Source organism: Haplochromis burtoni, unplaced genomic scaffold (genome assembly GCF_018398535.1).
Source record: "Haplochromis burtoni strain Fernald_Lab_line unplaced genomic scaffold, NCSU_Asbu1 Contig_344, whole genome shotgun sequence".
In the NCBI taxonomy this organism is placed as follows: Eukaryota; Metazoa; Chordata; class Actinopteri; order Cichliformes; family Cichlidae; genus Haplochromis; species Haplochromis burtoni.
Genome location: NW_024582705.1, coordinates 528,034 through 553,989, shown reverse-complemented (window position 1 = coordinate 553,989; position 25,956 = coordinate 528,034). Strand labels below are relative to the sequence as shown.

Below are 25,956 nucleotides of genomic sequence, written 5' to 3'. Positions count from 1 at the left end.
TCTCTCAGCAGGGAAGAGTAGTAGATCCCCGAAAGCTGACACTTAAGCCATGTCAGTAATTAAGAAATAAAAGGCTGTTGGTCCTGATAATATACCTTTCGAGGCACATAGATGTGTAGGAGAGAAGGCAGTGGACCAAATTGTTTGATATGAATGTCTTGGACGTCAATGTCAAACGTTTTTGGACTGAAGGTACCTGCATTGCAACCACACATTACTCACCAAATTTATGGGATTTGAGTTATTGCTTACTTTCTTCAAATTCCCCCCAAAATAGAGGAAAAGTTAAATGGATTGACTTATTATTATTTTTCTTGCTTGTAATTTTTTGTAACTAGTCACAGTTGAGCTAGTCAGTTTTATGGTGGGGTTTGAAATAAACCAGCCTCTCTTTACTAGAGGATGTGTCTTTTGATATTCAGGCTGTATTTTGATATTAGAAATATTAACCGCTTTTGCTGAATGCAGAAACATCACTTGACAGCATTCTTTGTCTTCATGTGGCTCACAAATGGGAACACTCACATTGGCTCCGAGAGCACGGTGACTGACTAATAAAGCCTGGGACTATTATGGTCTTCCACCAAGCTGATATTTACTTTGGGAGATTCTGAAAATATCCTTTCATCTACAGAAGCCTCTGAGGCAGAGGTTCCAACATGATTCTGTCACTTGCGTGTATTATTGCCACAACCCTCATTTTTCAGGATTTAGAGCTGGGGGGTTAAGTAAAACGTTAATCATAGTTTATCAGATAAATTCAAATACAATGCAGTTATCCTTAGTCAAAGTTAAATTTAGGAAGGTAGAGGAAAATTCAGAGGAATGAAAAACCTATGTGATTAAAAAAAAGAGAAAGGAAAAGACAGAGAGCCATGGTTAATTACAAGTGACAGATAAATGCCAAATTCATGACCGGGCATGCTGAGAGCTTAAGGTCAATGACGTGTGGACCCTGTGTGTTTGTGTGTCTGCGTGTGCGCTTATAACTGCCTGCCTACCCAGAATAAAACTGCATGTCTCTGTCTAGTAATGTCATTAATCACCTTTGGTAATAAACACAGTTGACGCCAGGCCCAGAAACTGTACAGTTTCTTGACCTTTTTCTCTATATGCCAGAATCCCTGTAAGTGTGTGTGTGTGTGTGTCTGCAGCACAGATGTCATAACCAATTAACAACTTAGTAGCAACATAAAATACCCCTAATGAATTGTATCTGGTAATGCACTGAATCCTGTGAGTGTGTGGTTGCGATCTGAAAGAGTGTCTTGTAGCATAACTCAAATTGTCCCGAAAGAGTAACATTATTTTTCATTAGGAATCAGGCAGTATGTCTCCCTCCATCACTGAGTGTTACACTGAAATACCTAGCGAGAAAGAGGGAGGGCAAAGAGGCAATTCATATAAAGAGAGATACAACTAGAAAAATTTAAACTGCAATAAGTGTTATTTTCTGTTTTTTGTTTGCCACTTTGAAGAAGCAGAATATATTGTGACATCACATTACTGGACCATTGTTCATGCATGTCTGATTTGTGTACGAATATACCATGTTGTGGCAGAGGTGTGATCTCTGGCTCTGCTGCAGGGGAGGGGTGATATGGCAGGCTCAAAAAGCAGCGCTGTGCAGGCTGCCAGGGACGCTGTGGACAATCCAGTAATCAAGATCTCCCATATTTAAATGACGCTGGGACCAGAGCAGGAGAGAGCTGGAGAGCTGTCCAACTGGAGCTGAAAAGTACCAGTAAAGTTGTACATTTACAATAAAAATTGCTTCACAAGCACATTCTGTCTAGTGCGTGATGACTGGGGTTCACACATGTGTTTGAAAGTTATATTGTGGACGCTGGCCAGCCACTGAATGGTGAGCTCGTGTATTGTAAAATGACACAGCCATACATATGAGCGAAATGAAAACCGTTCACTGAATGAAATGAAACTTTCCAAATTGGTAGCAGCAACTAGGGGTCATTGTGTCAATAATGCATGGCTAGAAGAAGGAAAAAATGCATCTTGAAGAACATATATTAGATCATATATTTGCGTGATCACAGCACTGTCTTACTGGCTGGAAGAAGGAAAAACATTTGCTTAAACAACATTGGTACTCCTGTCTACTTTATTACAACACCTTTAATTGCTGTAGTTTCATAATGCTGTGCTACGTTTTGCACCTTACATGTGACAGTTATCTTGGCTGGAGCTACATGGTAGCATTGCTAGAATCAATGAAAATCATTGTGCTTTCTTTAAAAAAAAATCGTTTTTTTTAAAAACAGCTTTATGTTGCAACAGCAGGCTTTTGTTCCTCAGCTAACAATGTAAAGTATTTTAATATATAACAGCATTTCATTATATACGACTTTTACATTAAGACTTTCTGTCAAGGCAATGGCTAAATGTAAAAATGCTGTAGGGGCAGAAATAAGTAGAAGTATTTTTGGCTGCTCAGCTGTATGAAATGAAGAAAATAACATGTCTAGCATGTCTCATCTGGTCACAACAGCATGCTCTGAAGCTGTCATCCTGGCCTCGGGTCAGTGAGATGTCAGAGAAGCGTCTGGGTGAGCAAAGACACCCAGGAGCAAGGAGACAAGGAACCCTTTAAACAGATTAGGAACTAGGTGATTTATTATTTAGACTGTGTTTAATGAAGCACTTTTTAATTGTGTGTAATTTTACGCTAGACACTGCACTTCTTCTGATTCATCTGCAACACTGTGGAAACAAAGGGCAGCCTCTGGAGATGAAAAATTAAGCCTTACTGCAGTTCGTCTAGGTACCAGTTGAGGGTGGGTGCAAATGAGATTCAGTCCCCTCTAAACTTTCATGTTGAAATGTCTATCATTACAGGATTTAAAAAGCATTTTTATGACATGACATCAAACAAAATCTTAGCCTCTAAGGATAGTTTCCTTTATAACAACTCCAGGGCCAACACGTTGGATCAACTTTTTTATAACTCATCCACCTGGATAATTGAGTTATGGGCATTACCATATTGATTGACAGATGTTCCAATCCTAGTCATCATCTCTGAGGTCTCATCCACTACCAGGGGCAGATCTAAAGAAATTTTCTCAGGGTGGCATGGAAATCAAGTGGGGTGGCATAATTACACAAATGCAGGAGTGACATTCCGCATGGTTAAAATACATCAAATGCAGTAAGTATAGACATGTTTAATATAAATATACTTTGTAACTGTAATATTTTCTTTAACCTACATAATTAAACATTTCAGTTACATAAAACATGCAAATTTTGATTTTATGTACTATATAGTCTATATAATAAATAAGTATGTAGTCCAGTAATTCTAAAATCCAGAAAGCTATACAACATGAGCTACACTCATTTCCACAAATGATGAAGGTCTGGCTGTCTTAAAAATGTAGTAATCATATAACTCTTAGTACCATTAATGTTATTAATGGGCGATCGTGGCTCAAGAGTTGGGAGTTCGTCTTGTAATCGGAAGGTTGCTGGTTCGAGCCCCGGCTTGGACAGTCTCGGTTGTTGTGTCCTTGGGCAAGATACTTCACCCGTTGCCTACTGGTGGTGGTCAGAGGGCCCGGTGGCGCCAGTGTCCGGCAGCCTCGCCTCTGTCAGTGCGCCCCAGGGTGGCTGTGGCTACAATGTAGCTTGCCATCACCAGTGTGTGAATGTGTGTGTGAATGGGTGGATGACTGGATATGTAAAGCGCTTTGGGGTCCTTAGGGACTAGTAAAGCGCTATATAAATACAAGCCATTTATTATTATTATTATTATTGCTGTTGTAGTTATCTTTTGATCATTAATTACATTTCCAAAACACCATGTGCCAAACAATTATTAGAATTACAATTAAATTTTTTAAAAGTTCTGGAAATGGCCTTAAGGCTCTTGTGTTTCCTGGGTGGCACATCTCTGCAACATTGTGTTGAAGTCTGGTGGTGGAACATGGCACCAGCACTTTATCCTCTGAAGAACAGTGTCGACAAGTTTGCCCAATTGGTCGGTGTGTGTGTGTGTGTTACGTTCCCCTGGGGGGGGTCTAGGCGGTGAGGGGGAAGTAACAAAAGTGACCGGGTCAGAAAAAGGAGTCAAGGAGGCGAAACAGTTAAATAAAACAGTTTTATTGAAGTAATTCAACTAAAAGAGACGGACAAGCCGTTATCACCATAAACCAAAGAAACACAAACAAAACTCAGGCGTTGGTCAAATAAAGCAAAAAGTCAAAAGGAAAGCGCAGCTCACTAGCTGGACATCACACTACACAGCTCACTAGCTGGACACCACACTACACAGCTCACTAGCTGGACACCACACTACACAGCTCACTAGCTGGACACCACACTACACAGCTCACTAGCTGGAAACACCACAAACACTCAGCTCACTAGCTGTACCCACACAAATGGCACTCTGGCCCAGAGCTCACCCTGCTCTGGGCTTAAATACCTTTAATTGCTGATGGGAGTCAGCTGTACAGGAGGGAAAGGTGGCACCTCAGGCAGGAGGTAGTGGGACACGCCCACACAGGCACCCTCAGGAGAGAGAGAGGCCCTGCTAGGGCCGTAACAGTGTGTTTTCGGACTTGTTTTGTAGCATGAGGCGTATAGTGAAAATAAAAATGAATATTTAGGGAAAGAGATTGATAGATATGTCACTGTAAGACACTATATAAAAGTTACTAGACCAGTTCTAGGTTGCAGGAGTGGTGGAGCACAGCACAGTGAAGAGACCAGAACTGGAAACCTTTAAATGAAAAGCTGGCATAAAACAAAAAACATATAAACTAAACAAAATCAGTGGGAGCTAAGTAGGTCACACTTAACTTTTCATAGTTCAAGATAGTTTTATAACTAAAACTATCAAACCCAACTTTGTTCCAGATTTTGCTGTCAAAACATATTTGGCATGATGTCTTCATTCAGACTGAATTCATGTATTATTTTCTCCCTGTCTATTAGTGCCATCACATTGGATGAACTGGTGCGACTGATCCCAAAACTCAAACAAGTACGAGAGGGACTAAAGCTCTGTGATTTAGATGATGTGTGGGCACACCCTCATCAGATTTGCCAGTAGTTCTTAGATTTAAAGCATTTAAAACAAAAGGCAGAAAAGCAACAATAAAAGTTAAAACCTCAAGATGTTTTCCAACATTTTCCGACATCATTTTAGAGACAACCTTAAACATTACATAATACTTACCACTTTGTTAATTCTTGTTGATAGCTAACATGCAGCAGAGGATAATTTACACTTGGCACTGTCTTTATGGATCCTTAGTCCATTTTGCACCAATTTACAGTTGGCTCTACAATAGATACAATAGAAGTGCCTGGTTCAACTTCCAGTCACAGCCGTGACAAATGTCCAACGCAGTTCATAGAAGAAGTGCCAAAGTCTTAAAACTATTAAAGTCTTGAGAAAATAGGTTCTCCAGAAAAGGCTTCAGAGTCTGAAGTGTTTCTTTGGTAGAGTGGGGCTCCTGCTGCTGCTCTCTTCCTCTGCAGCCTCTCTCTTCACACCCTGTACAAACATCTTTAGAAACTGACAGAGCTCCGACATGATACCTCTGCCCTCTGAGCTGTAGTCCGTGACTCTCCAGCGGTTTGTCATTTCACTTCTCTCTTCTGTGCGATAAATATATCTATCTTTTGCTGCTTTTTATTAACCAATCTTTCTTCACACAGTAAATTAAATAATTTGTGCATTTCAGCTAAACTAAGCTTATTTTAACTGAGAATCAATTGCTAATGGGGCCACAGAAGAAATATTTGGAGGAGGATGTTGGACATATGTCATGACCCAAAATTCAAAAGATTCAATAAGCTGATCAGGGCTTAACAGAAATTTTGTGCAAAAAAAATTGTGCAAAAAGTATTAAATCATCCTTCATTTCTTTATGTTTTGCTTCCAATGAGATAGACTGTTTTGACCTTTTTAAAATTGTCTAAAGTAATCTGCTCCTGTGACAGATTGGCGACCTGCCCTCCCAGCTGGGTTAGATGCTGAATTGAATACATACTTTTCAACAACTGTGAAATTGCTTTGTTGTTATTTTGGTTGGTACTCCTCAGTTAATATCACTCCCTCTCTCTATCTAAAAGCTGTTTTACTCATTAAGCACTTAGCTCATGTCAGCTTTATTAAGCCTTGCCCTCTGAGATTAGCCTAAAAAAAAAAAGTCTATTTATAGCCTATACAATAATATTTAAGTCTTAAAGATCTCAAGAGGAAATTTAATGCAGTTATGCCAATCATGCATTATACAACAAAAGGGGTTTGAGAGTTGATTCTGAGAGGCACATTTAACTCCAACAATAACATTTCTTTAACTGGTCACATTAAAATTGAAAAAGACACATTTTCTCTAATTATTATAAATGGAATCCATCTGTGCATGTTTCCAGCTGTGTGTTATGAGCATAAATCATGAAAACATGGACAAACTCTCTCTCACACACTGCAACAGATTACACCACATAACCAACCGTTTGTAACAGTGCCACTTACAGCGATAACAAAAACTATTCAGCTTTATTAACTTTGATACTTTATCCATCAGTTGTCAGCCGACACATTATTCTCATAATTCTCACATTCGGCTTGTTTCTTACGTTTCTTGTATTTTTGCACACCACTGTTGCTTGTGAAGCTTGCACAAAAGAATCTCACTTACATGTGCTGTACCAGTGTACCAGTAATGTGACGTGACAATAAAAGTGATTTGATTTGACTTTAATAACTTAAATACTTCACTCATTCTTTGCAAACTAACACTTTGATGAACACTTGAAAATGTTTATTTTTTTTGCTCATCTGCTGACATTCGAGCTCCAGTTAGTTGCCGCTCCGCAACTTTTACTCTTCATCCATTATGTTTTCATAATTGACAGTTTAATGGCTTTTATGACTAAGGTACAACTTAATTTGCATTGCAGTTCCATTCATGTCACAATTAATCTGGTTCAGTTTAGAACAGTCTTGTCCACAATACCAACCCTGGAGTTATCAGCAGCAAATTTGATGCTTCAACTAGAGTATGGAGCTGGCATTGATGTTCATGCTTGATTACATAATTTCAACACATTTGGTAAACAGTGCAGTTATGTATACTAATTTTATATGTGAAAAAATAGCAGTAAACTCTGGAGCAGAAAGTCTAGACAAAAAGCTGCAGTTTCTCTAATGACTCCAAAATTGTCTCTCGCCACATCTTAGCCCAGCAACAGATTAGCAACCTATCCAGAGTGTTGATGAGGTGATGAGAGCTCACAAGCCCAGAATCCCAGTTGGTCACAACCAATAGCAAAGACCAGGAAGCTGAAAACAACAGCGTGCTGTGTGAGAAACATGCAGGAAAGTCTGCACCAGCGTCCAGAGCCCCCACGTTGATCCAGAAAAAGTCAAGCAGCATGTATGTATGGAAGAATCCTAGATGAATGCAGCATGAAGTCAATTTGAAGTAACTGAACATGTTTCTGCAGATTCACCTGTATTAGTGTTGCTTAACATAAATTTGCAACAGTTTGTGTCATCCTCAAGGCTAAAACCTTTATGGTTCCAGCATGTGATGTCCATGTGATATTTTAATTTCCAGCTGACGATTAAGTAACCATTTATGCAGGCACTGCACTATTCTTGTGAACAAGTGTCAGCACCAAGACAAAACCTCTACATCAACATTAGTATACGATTAAACGTCCAAACAGGAAACAAAACAAACTTTAACTTTTAAAGCAGCTTCCCCTTTTTGCTTCTTACTTGGCCAACTCAAGTTTATCACACTTTTCAGTGCTTAAATTTCACCAAGCATATCAATTTGGACTATCAGTATAATTTTAGATTAATATTTCTCGCTAAAAAAAAAAAAAAAAAAGACAGACAATGACTTAATGAGGCATTTATCAGCCATTTATTGTTAATTAAGGAAGTTAACATGGTTAACTGCATTGAAAGTCATACAATAAACCTTTAAGCGTTGTGAGAGGTTCCTCCCCATGCCAGAGGAGGAAAGCTGCAGGAATATACATACAGTATATTTTATTGGCAAGTAGATATGTTTAAGTACATTCTCCTCTACCTGGAACTCATGTACAATTTAAAAAATAGATTTTGTTTGCATTGCGATCACCTTTTTTTTTTTTTTTTTTTTTTTTTGGTTCAGGATGTTAAGGATGAAAGTATTCACATTTAAGTGTTATGGGTTCTTGAACGGCGGTGGAACTAAAAGAGCACTGTTAAGTTGTTTTGTTTCTTTTAATAGCTACACATACACATAGGCATACGCATAGAAGGCGAGTCTATGTATCTAAATTGCTTACATGATAAATGGAAAGCAGTTTTATCATCTCAGGGAGAAAACAAAAAAAAAAAACAAAAAAAAACAACAAAAAAAACAAAAAAAAAAAAAAAAAAACAAACAAGAATGTAACTTAGAACAAGTACGGCCGTCAGCAACCACAAGCACAGCGCGCGCACGCACGCACGCCACACACACACACACACACACACACACACACACACACACACACACACAAAACACTAACACACATTCCGACAAAATAGCAGACAAAGTCAACCATTCAACGATAAAAACTGCATACAGTACACCCAACTACAGAAGATCTCAGTCAGATGATGGCGTTTACATGGGAGATGTTCCAAAGAACACTTGCTGTGGAGCAGCCACATATTAGCAGAGTCCTCCAATGAGAGGAAGCAGCTCCCGGAAACACTGATGTCATGATATTTTTTTTTTTTTTTTTTTTTTTTTTTTTTTAAATCACAGAAAGAAGCTGTTCAGTCCAAAATCAGTGGTTACGGAGAACTATTCACAAGGCAAGCCGCTTCTTCCTTTTTCTCAAAAGGAGAGATTCTGAGTCAGCACTGTTACAGCAAGTTCAATCGCAAGACTGCAGTTTCTCAAGGCGTAGTGATGGTAAGCAAATGTGCAGAAACTGACAATGCTTGACAAAATACTGAGGCCACATGTTTGAAAAGAGTGACTATCCTAATATTGAAGCTGATCGTGAAGATAAAGAAACAGTGACATTTAAGAAAATACATTTTCAATTCTTACTGTTAGCTGATAAGATTCCACTCTCATATCTGCACTTTGAATATAAAGCTGGCTTAGCATAAGGCTAGTCTGTATAAGCACAGTCAAGAATCGCTTCCACCATACGCTTTCTCAAGGTGATGTTAGTCATCCTTCGAGCACTGCACTATAGATGGCAATTTCAATCAGTCAGTCCACTGCCTTAGTCCAGACTTAAATCATCTCAGTAACTAACAGATGAACAGCCATTAAATTTGGTGCAAATCTTGAATGCAAGGTACATTCAAGTTTCCCTGAGGATACTCATGTAGTGCCATTATGAGATCAAATTGGTGAATATCTACAAAAGTGATGACATCTTTAAAAACCCTTTTTTAATTTTGCATGTGATGCCAAATGGTAAATATTAGCAAGTTACATGACAACAATACAATTTTCATATACCAGGCTGGGCCTAAGGAGGACCTGATAGCTGCTCCATGCAGACTCTAGAATAAACATCACAAGTTACGTAAAAGTGAACAAACCAAAAAGAATACGGGTCAATTTGAACCAGGTGTCTATTACTATTATCTGAGAATAAAGAGCACCCAGACATTAGCAGATATAGAAAAAGTAACACAAGTACTTTTCATAAGTCCAATGTGTAACTTAAAATCAGCATGGTTTTATGGATTTGATAGAACGAAAGTACGTTTCTTTACAGATAATTTAGAATAGTGATGTCATTAAACATGTATACAAATACTATTAATCCGAATATTTGTTTTTATTGACTTACCTTTAAGTAGATTTAACATAGCTGTTCCCTCGTTTTCAGTCTCTAAGCAAAACTAAGCTAAACAAATAGCTACTAGCTATAGCTTCATAGTTTACAGATGTGAGAGTGGGATCCATCGTATTATCTGGAGTAAATGATTGTTTTTCTCCAAAATGTCAAAGTATTCCAATAAAACTGTTCACTTTGATTGACACAAAAGAAAGACCAGAAAATACTCTCCTATAAAAATGTGTGAATGTTTGTTTGTGTGTATAAACTCCTGAATCCAACTGACCACAACCATAACAATTAATCTACTACCAAAACTGATGTGTGATTACTTCCTAGAACAAACTTTTAAACTTAAGTACATGTGGTGTTCAAAATAGGCAATGGTATATAAAGGCATTTATCCTTAACAAGAAAAGAATAATAAAAAAAAAAAAAAAAAAAAAAAAAAAAAAAAAAAAAAAGACATCTTTTTGGCAGCCATCAGCATATGGCAATGCCTGCAAATGACATACAGAGACTCCCCTGAAGTCCTAATATGTCAACATCCTGACTTTGCAACATAAGTGCATACCTTCAGGAAACTCCTCCCAAAAATCCAGATTCATAAATCCACCAGATGAATCAAGGCTTAACTGAAACTAATGCTGCTAATTCAAAGTGCAGCATTAAGGACATTCGGCTTGAGCTCTGGAATGATTAACCAACACTGTTAATCCTAATGAAAGCGTACTAAACTCGTGAACTAGGAGACAAAGAAGTTAATTACACTCCCAAGAACCTGAATTTGTTTCTCTTTGATGTGTTTTTGCCACAGAAAAATTAATTTGTGTAGTTACAAATCAACAGTAAAAACCACTGGAAGTTTTTCCCCCACTTTTGCTGAGCCCAAAGACTGTATAACTAGGTGCAAAATGTGAATAAAATTATGTGTGGGTTTGGCACAGGCCCTTTTCAGTAAAGTCTTCACTTCCATCTACAAACGATCAATTTCACTTTCCTTTGGTTAATTTAAAAAAAAAAAAAAATTACACAGAAGAATGAGAGATGAGCAAAGATTAGTTAGGTTCTTTTTCCTCTGAGGAGGGTGCTCGCTGTTGGCAGCCCTTTTTGCAGTGAGATTTACAAAGCCTAAACCCAAACTGTGGTTTAGTAGTAGATTTAGCATGTTAGGCTTCTCAAAGGCTCTTCTGACGATCACAGTGGTTTAGAATTCAACTAGAGGGAAATTGTTCACTTAAGAATAAGCAAGAACAGGAGGGGAACCCCAGTTTCTGGTCTTTCTTGCTGTGATGTGTGTGTGTGTGTTGTGTGTGTGTGTGTGTGTGTGTGTGTGTGTGTGTGTGTGTGTGTCTTGTTTTGCTCTTTCCGCCATTTGTTCCATATCATTATGGTCAAGTCTCAGGCCTTCAAGGTGGTGGCTGGCGAAAAAACTGTCCAGGTGATCAAGATCCTAAAAAGAAAAAAACAAACAAACTTATTAATTTGATTGTCTGGATGCAATACTGGATCTTTGTTAGATAGGGGTGGGGTGGAGGGTGGGGGGGGGGGGTGCAAGATGTTATTTATGCACTGAGGATTATTTACATGCATTGTGACAAACTGGCAATTTTCAGTTATAGCATTTTCATATCAGCACAATCCTGAGGTGAAACATTGGATGGCACTGCTTAAAACATTGCTTCTTTTCTCTAGTCAGATATATCAGTCAGTTAAACTAATTATTTGCATTTTAACTCTTAAATGACTGAAAGGGAACACTTAAACATTGAAAATGTACAACTTGTTATTGTTTCATAGGAAATGTGTAGGATCATTTATGCTTCAAGGAAATATTTATGTTTTGAACATTACATACTTTAATTCTATTGCAATTTTCCACTAATCACTGCATTGTAATCCCACTGACAAAAGTCACTTGAATGAATGATGAAAAATTTCTCCTACTGAAAACACTCCTTCCAGGTAAAGTGAATGAATTTTCTTACCTGGAATATTAAACCTGCATCAAGATTAAATTGTAATGTCGTAGTTTTGATGCAGTAGTGATTGGTTAACAGACTAGAACACGATTCAGAGATATCCTGAATTACATGTGGTTTAACAACTGAAAAAACAGAGCAGCAGGGGACACCATGAACAAACCTACAGTTTTCAACAACATTTTGACAAAGCCTATAGCCCAGTTATCCAAAAGCCTTTATCTCTAGGACTGATCTCTGTGAGGACGAACAAGTTGTTAAGTTTTCAGAGGAAGGTGCAGGTTTCTAAAAATGGAATAAAGATCTTGTGGAATGTCTTTGTGCTTAAAATGATTTAAAAACATAGTTAAGAGCATTAGAACATTTAGGTACAGATAACAGAAACAGTGTAGGTATGAGAAAGATAAATGACCCCACTTAATAACTTGATTGCTTGACATTTAATGTACTAACAGTAGGTATGAAAAAATGCAGGAAAGAAAAGAAAAAAGGACTGGCACTTTTCATCTTCCAAATAAGGAAACAGATTACAAGTCTTTAGCAGAAATGGTCAGAGATGTTACATGGATATTTGAGGTGTGCTTACTTAATCACAATGTCAGCTCATGCATTAAGTGACAATAATAATAATAATAATAATAATAATAATAATAATTTAAAAAATGTTTTCCATTATTATAATTTAAATTTCCCTTTAGTAAATTTAACCTTCTTCTCAGCTATATATAAACTACAAAAGATTAGAACGCAATATTTAATTTTTTTTTTAGGTAATCTAAAAAGGTAAAAGTTAATCAAAGCTAGTTTTGTTGTTTTCTCCTTAATTAACAATAACTCTGTATTTAATGCTATAAAGACTGACCTTTATTGTTTTAACTACTGTAGACAACTGTCTTTTTCTAATTCCTTCTCTTTGACAAGCAGAACTGGTTGTATTTTTGTTTTTTAGATCAGCTTCCTCTCATTTAAAGCTATGACAGTTCTCTCCGTATGTTCTTCATGGATTTACCTGGAGCTGATAGAGCACTGGTATCAAAAGGTGAATCTCATCTGAAGCTCTTCTGTTGCTGCATCAGCCCCACATTTTCATACACCCTGGAGCTGTCCTCCCTCATCCTGACACCAAATACAAATCAAAAAGAAACTGTCAATGCTTTCTTTACAAGGGTTTAAATGCCACAGGTCATTTAAGAGGCACTTACTCTGTGCAGGTGGGAGTAGGAATAGGAGTGCAAGGAGGCAGAGGGCTCTGCTCTCCTCCAGTCAGGTCAGACAAAGAGTACTTAATGTTTGTGTACTCACGTCCCTTAATCTTACTTTTCTGTGGAGGAGAAAGCAGATGAATGGTATAAGTGTGAGTAGAAGTGAGGTGAAAAATAAAAAACAAAGTGCTGCGTACCTGCTCTTCTTCTATGCGCCTCTGCAATGTTTCTATGTAGTGCTGTACAGCCATGTAGATGAATCTGTATTGTGCCTCAGTCTGCACCATCCCAGAACGCTGAGAACGAACCATCTGTATGGTCTTCGGCACATCAATGTCACAGTCCACTCCTGCACCAGGAAAAATAAATAAATAATTTAACAAATTTAATGCATTTTGCATAGTCAAAAATAGACTCCAGACTGCAGTCCAGATCTTGTCCCAAACACCATTCTTTATAGAGTTTATAAATCAGGGAAACCAAATATGCACATTTTTGTTGATGACAATGTAATAGCGTAATCTTCAAACAGCTGGTCACTTTTTCAAGAGAACCTGGAAAAGCGCTTCGACGTATTTGAAAATATGAGACATAACAGTCCCCTTATCTCTCAAGGTATCAGCTGACCAGGCACTCATGACATCCAGGCATGAGTGCAGAAACATTTGGACTACATTCTCCAGAAATGATTAAATTATATATATTTTTAATGAAACAACTCGGCAAGCAAAAGGGGAGATACAAGTACTCTGTGGGATTGCATCAGGAAGGTTCATCTTGCATAAAACTCTGCTAATATCAAATATGAGGAGCTACCTGCTGTAGCAACCCTTTGTGACAAGGGAGCAACAAAGCTTAGATTATTTATTATAAACATCAGTTGTCTCTTATAAGTTTTTGAAGTCTAGTAGAATTTTAAAAACAAAACAAAAAACATGTAATCTGTGTGTATTTTTTCTTGGATAAGCAGTGAGTTATGTAGACGTGTATAAGACATCATCCTCACACGTCTAGACTGCTGAGTGTTCGTTTCAAGTACTGGCAAGAAACTGGCAAGTATGCAAGTACAAACTGTGTAGTTGTTATTAAGAAGCAACCAATGAAAGAACTGGCCCCAGGCCAAAGTAAGTTTTGACTAGATCAGTGTTAGCCCTAGCCCCTGACTGTGACAGAGGTTAAGGTTGACAGATAAAATAAATTCATGATACAGTGCAGGACAGGTACCATTAAATTAAATACAAAGTTATTTAATTATTTCACCAAATATATATCTGTCCTCACAATCACACTTAAAATGCTCAGACTCAGAGCAGACATTAATATGTATGCAGCCTGGAACAAAAATCAATTTTGGGGAAAAAAAAAAAAAAAAAAAAAAAAAGAAAGAAAGAAAAAGAAATGCATTTACAGACTAAGAAAATATGCAGAAGAAAATATGGAGACTTGTGAGCTTGGTGCTACAGTGGCCACAGAGTGCATGTGTACTCACCTTTTTCTCTGATCACATCTATTAGGATGTCAATCACTATAAAGGTTCCTGTCCGCCCAATCCCTGCACTGAAAAACAAGACTTTGAATAACCATATCTCTTTCATTATCAATGATAAAGTGTTCTGACTGTGGAATTTGAGGTACCTGCAATGTACCGTTATTGGCCCAGCATCCAATATGCTCTCCTGTTTAAGGTTGACCTCTTCTAAGAAGTCAAGTACACCACCTGGGTCAGTGGGGACTCCATGATCTGGCCAGGCCCTAAAGTGGTACTGCCAAACTGTACGTTCTGTGTTGCCCTGAAAAACAACAACAAAAAACAAAGAGTCCATAATCAAAGGGGTTCATGGGATTTGAACAGGTTTTAAATCTGTCATCTTTAGTAATTTTTGGCATTTATTGCAGTGAACTTCAACAACTTTTTTTTTTTTTTTCCAAAGAATCATCATGTTAGATTTGCACAGTATATTTTCATACAAACAAACAACTTACCTGTCCAACTTTGGAAAGTTTCAGTTCTCTTAAGATGTAGTCATGTGCAGACGTCTCTCTGACATTGCGAACACGCATAGCCCCATACTCCTTCAGCGCTGACACGTCTGGCCAGTATTTCACACACTTACTCTGTTGAAACACAATCACATAGTTACACATTAAATATTCATCAGTAGTAGTAGTAGTAGAACATTTGAAGTTCCTGTGAATGTTGATATTTTCTGTAAATATGTTAAACACATTTTAATTTTTTTAAAGGAAACATACATGCATACACACACACACACACACACACACACACACACACACGGAAATTTCACATACTAGAAGTTACTGCTAATATTAGCTAAGATAGCTAGTTATCAGGAAGTTGACTATTTTTGTTTTTTTACTTTTTCCACACTATATCCTTTACTTTGAACTTTTGTATAAAATTTTGAAGTTTTGTAGTTTTTCTTTTTGTATTTGTACATTTTTCTTATTGTGGTTCTAATTGTATTATACTCAACTTTTTGCATGGCATTCTATTCTGTTGTTCCCTTTGGTGCATCTTTATTTTCTTTTGTTTACTGTGCTCTATATTCTAATTTTATATTTAACTTATTGAGTCGTTTTACTGTCAAGATATTTTCTCATGGGTTGTGTATGACGTTTTGGCTGCTGTAAAAGGATTTTCCAACTTTTGGGATGGCATCTATCTTGTTTTATCTTAAACACGTCAATTTAGGAGCATTGATAGTGTCTCACAGAAGTTCTTTACCTTTGTTTTTTTGGGGGGGGGGTTGTTTGGTTTTTTTAAAGACACTGGGAACTTTTAAGTATATTTTCTAAACATGCAGGGTTAAAGTTGTGATCAGTGCATTTCAGCTTGAACCATGATAAACCTGTCATGCAGTTTTGGTGCTTTAACTTTAAAGGTAGTTTCAAACTGTTAACAAATTAATAAACATTACTAATTAACTTATTTTTATTAAATAAAATACTAACTCAAGCTTAATGACCTAACAGTTTAGAATTTGTTAACAATGGTGTTTATCCCTGACAATCAACCATATTGTCTGCTTAGATTAATTATTTTAAGAATTTGAGCAGCACACAAAAACGGCACATCTTGAAATAGTATCTTAACCTTTAAGGTAGAATTGCAGTTCCGTGATCAGTCGCTTTGCTTACCTTCCCTCTTTCTACCTCTTTGGTGGTCATGACGATGACTCGAGAGTCCTCCTGAAAAACCATCCTCCAGAAGTCACTGATGGTGTTATGTAGACAGCCCTGAGTGGCAATGTAGCTCTTCTTCACCTTGGTGCCTTGATTACACTTTGAGTCCAAATCCGGCTGCATAAACACACATAAGCATGACACAGTCAGCAACTGAGAAATACAGCAAACAAGAACACAAACTGACTGATCACACAGGCTGATGAATAGCGGCGTGAGTGAAAGTTGACATATGAAGCCATCTACATACTATCACATACATATGCAGTGTGTGCAATGTGTGTCCCAAAGATGACATGAGTTTACCATGACAGTGGATACTACCATGATGATATTGGCGTTGATATAGTCAGAGCCTGGCTCATCTGGGTCCCCGTCTTTCAGCACCACGCGTGTGTGGTCGACTGGAAATGGAAATAAAATCAGTAGTTAGTTGCCTCAAAAATCCCTTCAGGAGGTCCTTGAGCAGTTAAACTGGAGGGTTTTTATAGACAAAAATGAGTGATTTTCTTACAAGGCAGAATGTTCTTGTATCGGTTCTTGTTTTTGTTCTCTGGTCTCTGGCCCTCTTTGCGACTGTAGAGCAACTTGCACTCTTGTTGCTGTAAGGTCTGAATAGGAAAAAAAGAGGAGAGTCACATTTTAAAATGCCATTTCCAACCAAGATTTCTAAAATTTTTAATCACACTTTATCCAGAGATGGTTTTCTGGGGGAAATAACCCAGTAAATGAGCAGTTTCTGAAATACTCTGACATCAACAATCATGGCACATTATGTTAGGTGTCAAGTTATTTGTTAGCCTTAGCAGGCAAGCTGAAGTTAGCCGACACTAGGCATATTTGTTGACTGAAGCCTTGCGAACACAAGATTTGGCCTTCAGGAGAAATTTATTGTCAACATTAACAGGAAATTCAATACATAGCAAGACTCAAACCCTTAACCTATCGCTCTTCTGGTTAATGTTAGTGAATACAACTATCGCTGATGCAGACAAATCACAAGAAATCTTATATAAACAAATACTATCTTGAGTAGAAAAGGTCAGCTAATTCCAAAGTCTGCCATTTTCAAATTACTTTATTAGCTTACATTACTGTATGTTGCCAGTACAGGCATGAGGTTGCAACTAACTGCAATTTGCTTGCTAACATTATTCCTCCTGATATCATGTAGAAAAGCTAATTCGCTAGCTTGCTAAATTATTTCACTGGCTACTGTGATCCATGACACTAATTTACAGTTAATGTCCAACACTATTAATTTTAGTCAGTTGTCAATTTTATAATTAGGGCTCCACGGTGATCCTTATCACAATTATTTGGTTAAATATTAAGATCACAATTACCTATGATTATTCATTGATTATAGTGACACCAAAAAAATTTTATCATGTAAACAGAACCCGGTTTTCACTAACTTCACCTAATTTATGGTTATAAATTTATCTTTGCAGACAAATAATGAAGTCTTTCACTTCATTCACTATAACTCCATGTCTATGCAAGTATGAGGCTTCACAATGGCATAAAAATGCTACAGAAGCTATGTCCATATTTTAAACTGTCTGCACATAAAATAGATATGCATGAAAGCATGAGCAACAGGAGGCAGTTCACTTCACATCCATGTGTTGTTTTTCTTGTGTAATAAAGTTATGACTATTTACTTTCATTTTTAAAGATGTCGATAATACAAAAGTACACGAATAATAAAAATTAACACAAACGTAGGACCACTCACCTCAAATTCTTCCCAGAATCCCTGTTTGACCTTGTCTGTTGCCTCCGCTAGTTTGCTAAGCTCCCTAACTCGACTCTCAATCTCTGCTGCGTTAATACGGGTAGTGTTCAGAGGCTGCAAAGACCAAGAGCCAGAAGAGAAACAAATCAGGAAATGTTTCCAATGTTTCTCTTCCTTTACAACTGAACAGATTCTGAGGCAGGTTATATAGGCACAAATTCTTGGGAACACATGGCTACAGGAGATGGGTCAAACCTGTTTAAGCTGAAGCACAGTGCCCAGAGTCTCAACCATAGGGTTCTTCTTGTAGTGCTCTACCAAGTCTGTGAGGGAGTCAAACTTCTCCCCTCCACCCACATCATACTTCAGGTCATGCTGAGCAAAAGGACACAGGTACATCAGCAATATAATTAAAAACAGACTAGCCTTATGTTACCAGAATCAAGATACAGATGTCTTTTGTATACAACCAATTCATATCTATGTATACGGTCCTCAAGACCTAGGTGAAATTTTACAAGGTATGTTAATTGACTGAATATCTTGTCTTAAAATACTGAGATGTTGTTGCTTTCAGTAATGTGCAAAAACTCTATATTATAGAAAATGAGTGACTGCAACACAACTTCTAGCTTATCCACCTTGGGTAGCAGCAGCTATACCACTGGGTATTATTAAAAAGTATTTTCTAAGAAAGCACTCTGCTTCTGAACTTGAAATTTTCATTAAAAAAAGAAAAAATCTAGGTAATCCATGTCATGATTTTGAAGAGGCAACTAAGTAATACTGAGTAATGCCACAACACCAGTCTGGCCTGTTAACCAGCCAAAAGTTAAGAATAATTAAGGGCCAGGGCTAGCTGGTTAACAAGGCTTTAAAAAAAAAAAAAGTCAACTAATAAATCTGTTACCCTTGGAAAGATGGAAAAGGTTAAACTAAATTTCTAAATATACTTGGGTGGCTGCTGGTATACCTGCATGCTACATGGTGCACAGAATTCAGACAAACTAAGAGGCAGAGTTTAGGTGTGGAAAACACATGGAGTGTGTACAAAATCTGGATCTTACCTGGCAGCGGATCATGACATGAGTGACTTTAGGTTTACTGTCACTGCTGTCTGTTTTGTCATCTCCAGTACGGACCGATAGAACAAAATCTCCCGGATGGCTCTGGCTCTCCCTCACCAGGAAACTGCCATTCTTGCCTTTCTCAGTGAGCAACTTCTCAGCCTCCCTGCCCGACAGGTGTCCGTGGAACCATCTGCAATGGGAAAATATGAAGCTAGTAGAATATATCACATAACAGAAATGTGCTCTCATATTATGTAAACTGCAAGATCTGCCTTAGTTAACTTGAAGCAAGCACAGCTTATCAAAGATAAAAGACATAACATTAAAATCTGAAGCTTATAGTTCTTACTTACTGTTTAAGTGTGAATTGAACTGGCAACTATAGTGTTATCAAATAGTTTAAAAAAACAACAACACCTGTGTCCAAAATGGTCTTATGTAAATTTAATATACAAAATATACAAGGCGTTCAGAAATTATCGACAACTCATTTGGAGTTAGTTTTTTTTGTTTTTTTTAAGAACTTTTCTGCCACAAAAAATATTACATGAACATTAACACTTACCTCTCTGAGGTGGGATCTGCACAGTTGAGTGGATACTTCAGCTCAATAACGTCACCGTTTTTCTCTTTGAGTTGTCCATGATGTTCCATGTAATACTGCACCAGCTCTGCAAGTGTGGCAAACTTCTCCCCGCCATAAAGGTCGTAGTAATCTCCTGTGTTCTGGATCTTAATATGGGTGACTGCTCCATTTCGCCTGCAGAACAGCACAAACATTTATGTTACTATCACATGAAAGATCATCATCAGGTTACAAATGTAGGAACATCTGGCCTATGATCCATTTTTTCCTCATATTTTGAGCTCAGATACAAGCTAAACAGCCAAAATATTATGTTACATATTATAAGTCATAAAATTTGCAGAATTTTTCAGCGTGTTTTTCTCTAATTATTTTAGTTCTACCACTGAGTTCTGTCCATTTTTGTACACACAAAACTGGTCTGTTTTTCACTCTTCACTGCCCTCTTCTGTCTTCAATTATATGACTGAATATTTTATTTAAAAAAAATAAAATAGCTTTAATAATCAGTTTCGGGGAAAGGGTTAGGGAGGGTTAAAAACTAAAATAAAAATTAGCACCATTAGCTCCAGTTATGTGAAAAGAAAACATAACTGGAGCTAATGGTGAGTTATGCCACAACAAGCTGCTGGAGGATTTCCATGACGCACTCAGCACCTTACTCATCACTGCATTCAAATCATTACTAATTATTAAACTCTTAATCTTTCTCCCATATGTGTCTTTTGTTCCATCTCGCTCTGCACTCTTCTCTTTCCCCTCACTCACAAATGATCATGGCAGGTGGATGTTTTCACCCTACAATATAAAATGCCATGAGGTAGGTGTTCTTGTGAATTGGCACTAGATAAATGAAATTGAATTCATTTAATTTAATTAATTTAATTTTAAAAAAATAATGTATAAACAGAAGATGATTACTTTGCAAAAAGTTGCAGACAGGATATAAACTGCCTGCCTCTTAGCTCTTGAATCACAGAAGTTACATTAAGCTGTAACTTGATAACAAACAGGATGAACCTACAAATGACAGTGTTGTGAGTGTCAGCTTTAAGAGGAGATGGCGTCATGAAAGTACAGAAAGCTATAGGCAATCAATCTGACCATGATTAATCCCCAAGATTAAGATGTTCACAGTATTTCTCACTTGTGAAAATTAGTTCTTTTGATCTGACAAAACAAGATTTTATGACATTTTTCAGATTAAGTAATTCATTGGATCTCAATCAATCAGGACATTCGGTGATAATGAAAACTACTCTATGGAGGTACTCTGTGCCTCCAGCTTTTGTCTTTCAAACAGAACACAAAATTTTATACTGTCACCAACTTTAGGAAACTGTTACAGGCACGACATTATATTAACTGAACTGAAACAACCCTTAGGTTTGTTTCTGTTCCAGCCCTTCTGATGCAGAGCGAGAAATGATACAAAATTAGCAAAGTGATAATCAGTTTAACACTGTGCAACATGTACCACTAACACCATAGGTATCATTTCTATTTGCATATGTTTTTTGGTGATACAAACCAGACTGTTGAGTAATTATAGGTGACTGCCATCAACACAGAAAATAGAAAAAAGGAGAACTTGTGTCAGATATGCGGCTCAATAACTGTCAGCGACTTAGTTTAAAAAAAATAAATAAATAAATAACTAAAAATTTTAAAAAAGGACAAGACACGCTGATTTAAACTAGCGTCCTTGTGGAAATGTCAGTTTCCACACGAGAAGCATGATTTGTTTTGTTTCCATAGGAAGTAAATATGGTGCAAGATGAGAGACCGTAGAGATGAAATATGTGGCTGTTTCAAAAATAACACTGGCTACATCAGCCAAACTGACTTAATGATACTTTATCTTGAAATAGAATTTATGACTTGACAGGCCTCAAGAGAAAAATACAAAGTTGTTTGGGTTTTTTGCATCAGCAAACACTGGTCTTGCCTTCTTCAGATAATACTGGATTTCTCACTATCGTCCAAAATTGTAAAAGAAAGACAACAATTTAATAGTCCAATTATGCTGCAAGGGACAGAACATAAAGAACTAATACAGACATATTGTGTCATGTTATTACTTAAACAATTCCCTCTTCACACACCAAGCAAAGCTATTACTCATTTCCAGTCATGTTTGTGTCCACCTGATAAATATAAGTCTAATATTTACTCTCAGGCTTGCTCTGCACCAGCTCCTAAGTGAACCATCTGGCCATTAAGCTGCTAGATGTAGATGTGCTAGTTTCCAACTTTGACTGCTTGTTAGTTTAGTGCTGGGTACCTAATGTGCTGCAGGGGTTTATCTGTGCTTGTTCGCTCAAAACACCTGCCTGCTGCTCCTGGAAACGAATGTGATGTGGGCAGAGCGTGGAAAACAGACAATTATACTGAATAGACTAAAACATCCTACAGAACTGAGGGATAATTCTCTGTGGATTTATCAAAACCTAATTCAAGTTCCACTGTCTTTTGACTAACTGTTACTGCTGAAATACTGATTAGTCCAACTTAACGAATGTGGTTCTATTTGAAAGCAAAGTAGGTAGGATAATTTTGCTGTGAAACTACACTGTCCTACAAAAAGTGTGTCTTAAATCTTGCTTTATGCAGATCATAAAACAGAAGAATCCAGTAAATTATTTCACTCTTGCAAATTTTTAGTTTAAAAAAAAAAAAAAAAAAAAAAAAGATAAGAAATGGTAATAAAGAAAGCTGTGTGTCATTTAGGAAGGCATGAAACAGGAGAAACTTTGGGTCAGTACCATAACAGAATGAGTAATACAAAAAAGAAATAAAAAATGTATAAGAAAAATAGAAAAAAAAAAAAAAAAAAAAAAAAAAGATAATAAAGAGAAAGAGATAATAAAAAGAGATAATATATGTAAAGTGAAAATTAAACGATTTGTTGCTCATTCAATCCATTTATATTTTCTCTTCCAGTCGAAGGGATAATGCTGTATAACTCCTGTCTTTTGAAAGTCCTTCAGCATCTGTGACCAAGCCACAAAAAAAAAAAAAAAAAAAAAAAAAAAAAAAAAAAAAAAAAAAAAAATCAGGAAAAACCTAAAGGCTGGCAATACTGAAATGTCCAACCATTCAAAATTTACTTTGATCACCTTAACAGAGCTCATAGTCTTTCTCAAGTTGATTTGTAAAAATTATTTATAAAGTGCAAAAGCACATTTTATTAAAGCAGCAGAACAATCACAGTTCATCCATTGCTTCCTGTATTGTAATGGTTTTTAAAACTCTTAATGCACACCACAGGGATAGCCAAAATATCAAAGCAAACCTCTGTAAAGTTGACTCTGACAGTCAACTTTGTATGTTCCTTGTTTCCTTACTTGTTTCACAAGCAAGAATGTTTTGTTTTATTTTTATTTTAATCTAACTTGTAAAAGGGTAATGCAAAACAATTCTTCTGTTATAAAGTCAAAGAAAGGCATCCAATCATTAAAAGGGAGGAGGAAAAAAAAAAACAAAAAAAAACATTGGATCAGCAGACAGATTATTCAATGTCCAAATGTTTGCTCCAGTAACACTGTTTAGTTTTCACAATCCCACAGTACACTAGGGATGCACCTCTGGAGTATGGTGCTTTGTACAAACATGTGTAACGTCACTTACCGTACTGAGAGCGTGAAGTCTCCTGGATTGCTTTTACTGGGTCTGGCTAAAAAGCTCCCGTCCACTCCACGAGTCAGCAGGAGGTTTTCAGCCTCCACACCTGTGATGTTGGGGTGAAACCACCTAAAAGAGGACAAGTAAAATAACAATTTAGACTTACTGTTAAGTACATGCATTTAATTTTTACTCATTATATAGTGCATTGTGTGAACTTTTTGCCAAAACTCCATACATTGCACAACAACAACATGACATAACTCAGAGTGGATGGTCAATTATAGTACTAAGAGGTGTTCAAAATTATGAATTAACTGCTTAAAACTTGATTATTTGCAATTTTCAATCCACTATTCAGAGACAGTATTATCAAAGTTCTTCTAAAAGCATGTAGTTTCATCTCCACTCACTTATCTGGGCATTTTGAAGTATCAACCAAGTTTAATTTTAATGGTCACCTGGACATGAAAGTTAAATCTGATTAAAACAGCTTAAATATGTCAATGACTTACACATTAATGAGGATTTCAAAAGGCCACTGGGGAAGTTATACTCCCATCACCATCCTTGCTGTTAAAAATTTCTTGCCTAGATTTCAATAAAGGATTCCTTTGAGAGTCTTGTCTGTCTCTTATAATGTTTCTGGTATTATTGCACAGGATGCTTGCTGACAATGAGACTCATTTGGAACCAAGGGTAAAAAAGAGCCACACTGTCTCTGTCTTTCTTCACTTCCTCTCTATCCAACTCTGTATATTCCAGTAAAGACATTCAGAGGCTGACTGCGCTCTTTCTACAAGTTGCCACCCTGCACTCCCCCGAAGACTGCCTGCCTGTTTCACTCATGCGTCCATTGTGGTCATCTCCTGCCTCTGCCTCCCTGTGAATATTATTTTCATCTTTTGCCCCTCGTCTGTACAAGAAGTCTATGTTCTGTGCACCATCTATGTGAAATATATTTATTCCACTCGCTAACGATGACTTTTTAACGCGTTACTTTTATTACCTAAGGAATTTAATTTACTTAAAATGTTGAAACTGCTATGACTTCTTCCTACTCTGCACATATCTACAACGTCAAAGTACTTCATTTCCGTTTTTCTGATGCACTCCTGCTGTTTTCCCGTTTTCTCGTTAAAATGACTCGTTAATTTTTGTACCAATATGGGGTGTCTTATGCTCAGTTATTTGTAAATACAGCTGGTTTGACTTGGACAGCAGCTCAAACCATAACAAATCAATCCAGTAAGATGCATCTGTTAACAGCAGCTGTAGCAGAGTTGGTTAACTTGAACTTTATCTATTAGTAACTACAGTTTGTGGACAGCTTAGCTTTGTATGTTCTGTACAAATGTTACAGCGCTGTTTACTTAACAAGTTGAGACTGCCTTAAGTTGCCGGTGTAACGCTAAATGAAGCAGCCCTACACCACCTATTTCTGTCTATTTCCAGAAACGTCGGAACTCTCATTGACTGTCTACCGACATACCAAGATCCAAACAGCTGAGTTCACTTAAAGTTAGCAGACTCAGCTAGCATTATCAGCAGACATTGTTTTCCAGACAGCCCCCGCTTACCTCCGAGATGTCATTTTTTTCGTTCCTCACTTCCTCGCTGGCAGTTAGCAGTAGCTTTAATTAGCTGGCTAACGTTTCCCACCGTTAAAGCTTCAGTTACAGTATAAAGTGCTTCATTGGTTCACATCCGGTCAAAACGGGCACCTTAAATGTAGTTAAGCATCGACACCAATTTTTTTTATAGCGCCCGTTACAAAAAAAATGTCTCTAGGCCTCGGCCCCGGAGACTTCACAGCAAGTCGATTATTGGACGTCACCAAACCTGCGACAAAACAGAGGGTGTAATGGATTTTTTCACCCTGGGCGTCCGTTTCTCGTGGTCGCTTTAACCCGCTTAAATAAAAGCTACAGATCTCAGTCCGTCCGGTAAACGGCGTCAGATAAATTAAAGAGCCAGATCACTTTCACTCAGCGCATGCTCGTTAAAAGCTTTTTTTACGATACAGCGACGAAAGCGGTAAACGACGAAGAACGTCTGCGAAGGCTTCTCGAACAGTTCGTTGACTGTCTGTACTCACGGAAAAGCGAAACTTAATCGAAGCTCTAAGTCCTAACGGGAGATAAATTACATTTCATATGTTATTTGTGACGTAATTAGATGGGTTACCATTTAAAAAATGATATTATTAAACTTTCGTAATGTTTTGTTGTGGCATCTTGGGTTATTAGAAACGCGTAGAAATAAATACAGATAAAATTAGTATAACAATTTCTTTTCTATTTGAACATTTACTTGCAATCTTTGAGCTATCTAATATTTGTCATTTGCTTTGTAAGCAAAATCATATAAAATATTTCACATAAAACAGACTAACTTAGGAGAAAGTCAAGTGGTGATGTAAGTAACTTTATCACTGAAGCATTGTACTCTTTTCCCCAAAATAGTACATCCATAAGACTGGTGAAAATGCATCTTGCTTTTAAATCCTTTTATTTATATTTCATCCAACAAATATAAATATTTGGACAAACCCATTAAAACCTTGGCCAACATTCAAGTCTTGATGGATGAGATTTCAACCTTTCAAACAGGGTGCTGGTGTAAAATGCTAATATTGGCCAAAGACAAAGGAAAAGAAGAGGAGGAGGGTGTGTTATGAGGCAATGAGAGCGTAGGAAAGACAGAAGTCTGGGGGTTAAAG

The 25,956-nt window shown here is 37.2% G+C and overlaps 1 protein-coding gene across 2 annotated transcripts; it reads right to left on the bottom strand.

Moving 5' to 3' along the window:
- Positions 1 to 12,505: 12,505 nt before the first annotated feature.
- On the bottom strand, positions 12,506 to 25,264 carry ptpn11a (protein tyrosine phosphatase non-receptor type 11a). Of its 2 annotated transcripts, none has more exons than XM_005946315.3 (15): positions 24,815 to 25,264; positions 23,241 to 23,363; positions 19,590 to 19,784; positions 19,022 to 19,214; positions 18,210 to 18,329; positions 17,955 to 18,068; positions 16,728 to 16,824; positions 16,538 to 16,617; positions 16,169 to 16,330; positions 14,993 to 15,124; positions 14,645 to 14,799; positions 14,499 to 14,566; positions 13,207 to 13,358; positions 13,010 to 13,128; positions 12,506 to 12,923 (listed from the first exon to the last, which is right to left on the bottom strand). In XM_005946315.3, the coding sequence occupies exons 1-15, from the start codon at positions 24,826 to 24,828 to the stop codon at positions 12,854 to 12,856; spliced, it is 1,794 nt and encodes a 597-aa protein (XP_005946377.1). In that variant the 5' UTR covers positions 24,829 to 25,264; the 3' UTR covers positions 12,506 to 12,853. The 2 variants fall into 2 exon arrangements, with proteins under 2 accessions (XP_005946377.1, XP_005946376.1); XM_005946314.3 differs by having other exon boundaries at positions 12,507 to 12,923; positions 16,520 to 16,617; positions 24,815 to 25,263.
- Between the last annotated feature and the right edge of the window lie 692 nt (positions 25,265 to 25,956).

What these genes read in the sequence shown, in the direction of transcription:
- ptpn11a (XM_005946314.3), bottom strand. An exon ending in AACTTTCCAAAGTTGGACAG is followed by an intron (nt 14,800 to 14,992) that starts GTAAGTTGTTTG and finishes GTTGTTTTTCAG; the next exon opens with GGCAACACAGAACGTACAGT. An exon ending in CCTACTCCCACCTGCACAGA is followed by an intron (nt 12,924 to 13,009) that starts GTAAGTGCCTCT and finishes ATTTGGTGTCAG; the next exon opens with GATGAGGGAGGACAGCTCCA.